The 2,977-nt window shown below is 33.1% G+C and overlaps 1 protein-coding gene across 2 annotated transcripts; it reads right to left on the bottom strand.

The window, feature by feature from the left end:
* Positions 1–998: 998 nt before the first annotated feature.
* LOC118757111 (zinc finger BED domain-containing protein 4-like) lies at positions 999–2,971 on the bottom strand. Of its 2 annotated transcripts, none has more exons than XM_036491848.1 (3): positions 2,457–2,971; positions 1,749–1,941; positions 999–1,686 (listed from the first exon to the last, which is right to left on the bottom strand). In XM_036491848.1, exons 1-3 carry the CDS (start codon positions 2,766–2,768, stop codon positions 1,280–1,282), a joined length of 912 nt encoding a protein of 303 aa, XP_036347741.1. In that variant the 5' UTR covers positions 2,769–2,971; the 3' UTR covers positions 999–1,279. The 2 variants fall into 2 exon arrangements, with proteins under 2 accessions (XP_036347741.1, XP_036347743.1); XM_036491850.1 differs by lacking the exon at positions 2,457–2,971 and adding an exon at positions 2,088–2,364.
* Between the last annotated feature and the right edge of the window lie 6 nt (positions 2,972–2,977).

Below are 2,977 nucleotides of genomic sequence, written 5' to 3' on the forward strand. Positions count from 1 at the left end.
GTTCTTGCTTTACAAATACAAAGGAAATTCGCCCATATTTACATAGTTCTGTTATGTTTATACTTATACAACGAATAAAAACCTCTTACATTTAATGACAATGTATGATTTTGCTTTTTAAGGCGAGATCTTTAAGTAAACAAGGAACAAAATAATAGGTCTGTTCAGCAGTGACCATAAGATCATGTGCACATGGTATTGCATTTGCATATTTCGGCGCATTTGTAAATTCACAACGGTTACCATGGTGGCAAGTATATAATTTGCAAATGCAAATACAAAGCCAAGACCATTTTTACAATATCCCGAACAGTCCTATTATAGATTACACAGGTACATCATATGTATACATATATATAGCATTTATGTACTTTAATTTAGTAATTCTAAAATCACATTTTTTATTATATTTTTTATATACCCTTGAGGTCAGCTGTTTAAAATGTGTTAAGTGTTTGAAATGTGGGTTTATATGGTGCTGGTTATGTAATGTGCTAGACTTTTATAGAACAATTATAAACGTTTAACAACCAAAAGAAAAATAGCCAAAACTGGTCAAAATGTCATTTAACTTAAACAGCTGCCCACAAGGTTGTATACATAGATAATTACATATTAAATTCGTGTTTCACACATTTCGCAAACATTATATTTTCAACCGTTTGCACAAGATTCAATAAAAAAAATATACGCTTCATTTAAATCATTTTTCCTTAACACAATGTATCAATATTTATACTGAGAAAAATGAGAATACATATCCAAAATTCGTTAAAGTTTCCATCACTTTTGAAGAATTTTTATCGAAATAGAACACTGGAAATAACTAAGTTGTACCACTTACATAGTTCTAAAAAATCAACAATTGAATGAAAAAAAAATTTTGGATCTACAGTGACCATAAAAATTAGAGCACTTTAATATTTGGACATGTTTGACTTCATTTTCTTTTGTTGGTTCAATGTTCATAAATTGTTTATAAAAAATATATGTAGTTCATTCCTCAACAAATATCATATATGCAAAAAAAATTTCAAACTTTTTCAATTTGTAGCTACTTCAAACTTGCATTTTATAATACCAAAATTGAAACTGCCAACCCAACTTTTTTTTTTTAATTTGGAAATTTTGTTGAATTTTACATATATAATATTTTAAAATTAAGTCAAAACATGTCCAAATATTAAAGTGCTATTATTTTTACGGCCACTGTAAGAGTGGTTGTACAGACCAAGACCAAGTCTTGCGCTAATAGCCTCATATGTCCCACATTTCTTCCTCAATTGACCGCAAAAAATACTAACATATTTAAATGTTCGGGTGAGAGACGGTTCCTCAACTGGGTTGCTATAAGTCCAGCATGTGAAAATAGTCGCTCACATGGGACTGACGTTGCCATAACTGACAAATGTTTTTGGGCAATTGGAAAAAGCAAAGGAAAATCATTTTTCAACGCCTGCCAAGTTGTTAAAGGGTTTTTGTTTAATTTTCGAGAAACAGCTGGCCTGATTAAATAAGCTCGCAGCTGGTCCGAATTTATTTCCGAAACGTTACTTCTATTGCATTGATTGTTGCTAATGTTTTGATCTAAATATGACCATATGCCTCCTTCGTCCGATGTTTGAAGCTCAGCGATACTTTCCACAGATTCATTACTTTGGGTTTGGCTGGTTATTAATAAGTTACCTATTCAAAGTTTAAAAAACAGAAATAGTTGTTTATGATAAATAGGTATTTGTCTAATGTACCAATAAAAGCAGCAGCCCGCGAACAGTAGATTGAGTTTTCGAAGGCAGCCTTCTTGTACCTTGGATCAAGTATTGTTGCCACACCGTAAATAACCACCGCCTCCAAATTTGCGTAACGTTTTTGGACCTCGGTCAACAGGACGTCTTTTGCTATTTTGCCTATTGCTGTAGTCGGTTCGATGATCATTGTTGCCTGTAAAATATAGATTTAGATTTATTTACAGCCAAATTCATTATTAATCATTTTGTTCATCTATTGGTTAATGTCTACAACGTCTACTACGTCATCTTAAAAGTACAAAATGACTCTAGAAACAATTTACTAATTATTTCTTTAACCTTTTTTAATCCTGCAACCAATGGAATGCACTTGCTTATGTTTACATTTTTTTCACCGCAGAGTTCACTTGTAATTTCATGCAAAGGCTTAAGAATATCCGTCACTTCTTTAAGAGCGTCCACTTCTTCAGCAGTGACCATATTAGGCGTGCGGGCCCTCGTGTTCTTATCCATTTGTAGCTGAAGAATTACTTGTGCAATACATGTAGACAATGTCATAAAACGTTCCAGCATTTCAAAACAAGAGTTCCACCTTGTTCTCACTTCTTGAATCAGCTTTAAGTTCGACTGACCGTTGCTTTTTTGGTAATCTCTCAACTTTTTCGCAGCCACCTCGCTCGTTCGAAAAAACTTTACTATTTTCTTTACCTTTTTTAAAAGATCCTTTAGCGTGCCTCCTTCCGTTTCGTTTTCATCATCGTCGATAGCATCGTCATTGTTATTTTGAATGATCGCTTGACCAATATTATTGATAGTGTGACCAAAACAGGTTACGTGCTTCGACTCTCCAAATTCTTGTTTCACTGCGCCTTTGATATTGGCTCCTCCGTCAGTGACAAATGCTATTATCTGATCATCGCTGATGCCCCAGTTATTAACTATTTCACGAAGTTTTTCCTTAAGGTTTGCTATGTCTTTTTTAAAATCAGCTGGAAAAGCCCCAAGCTCCACACAAACCATATCGTTTTCTGTTAAAATTTATAAAAAAAAACAATGAAGCGTATTCTTGTTTTCGTACGAATCGAAAATCTTGAAATTTTCCTATCATTTACTATACAAAAATTTGAAATTTTCGATTCGTACGAAAACCAGAATAAGTCTCAATGTACGAGCTCTTAACAAGTAAAAAGGTAAAAGTGGAATTTTCAATAACGTGGATATGGTTGGAA

Source organism: Rhagoletis pomonella, unplaced genomic scaffold (assembly GCF_013731165.1).
Source record: "Rhagoletis pomonella isolate Grant_MI unplaced genomic scaffold, Rhpom_1.0 Rhpom_scaffold_14464, whole genome shotgun sequence".
NCBI lineage: Eukaryota > Metazoa > Arthropoda > Insecta > Diptera > Tephritidae > Rhagoletis > Rhagoletis pomonella.

Bases quoted from the DNA above. Each gene is read 5' to 3' on its own strand.
- LOC118757111 (XM_036491848.1), bottom strand. From the start codon at position 2,768: ATGGTTTGTGTGGAGCTTGGGGCTTTTCCAGCTGATTTTAAAAAAGAC. The intron at 1,942-2,456 runs GTAAAGAAAATA...TATATTTTACAG, and splicing joins TAAAGGATCTTTTAAAAAAG to GCAACAATGATCATCGAACC. The intron at 1,687-1,748 runs GTACATTAGACA...AACTTTGAATAG, and splicing joins GCGGGCTGCTGCTTTTATTG to GTAACTTATTAATAACCAGC.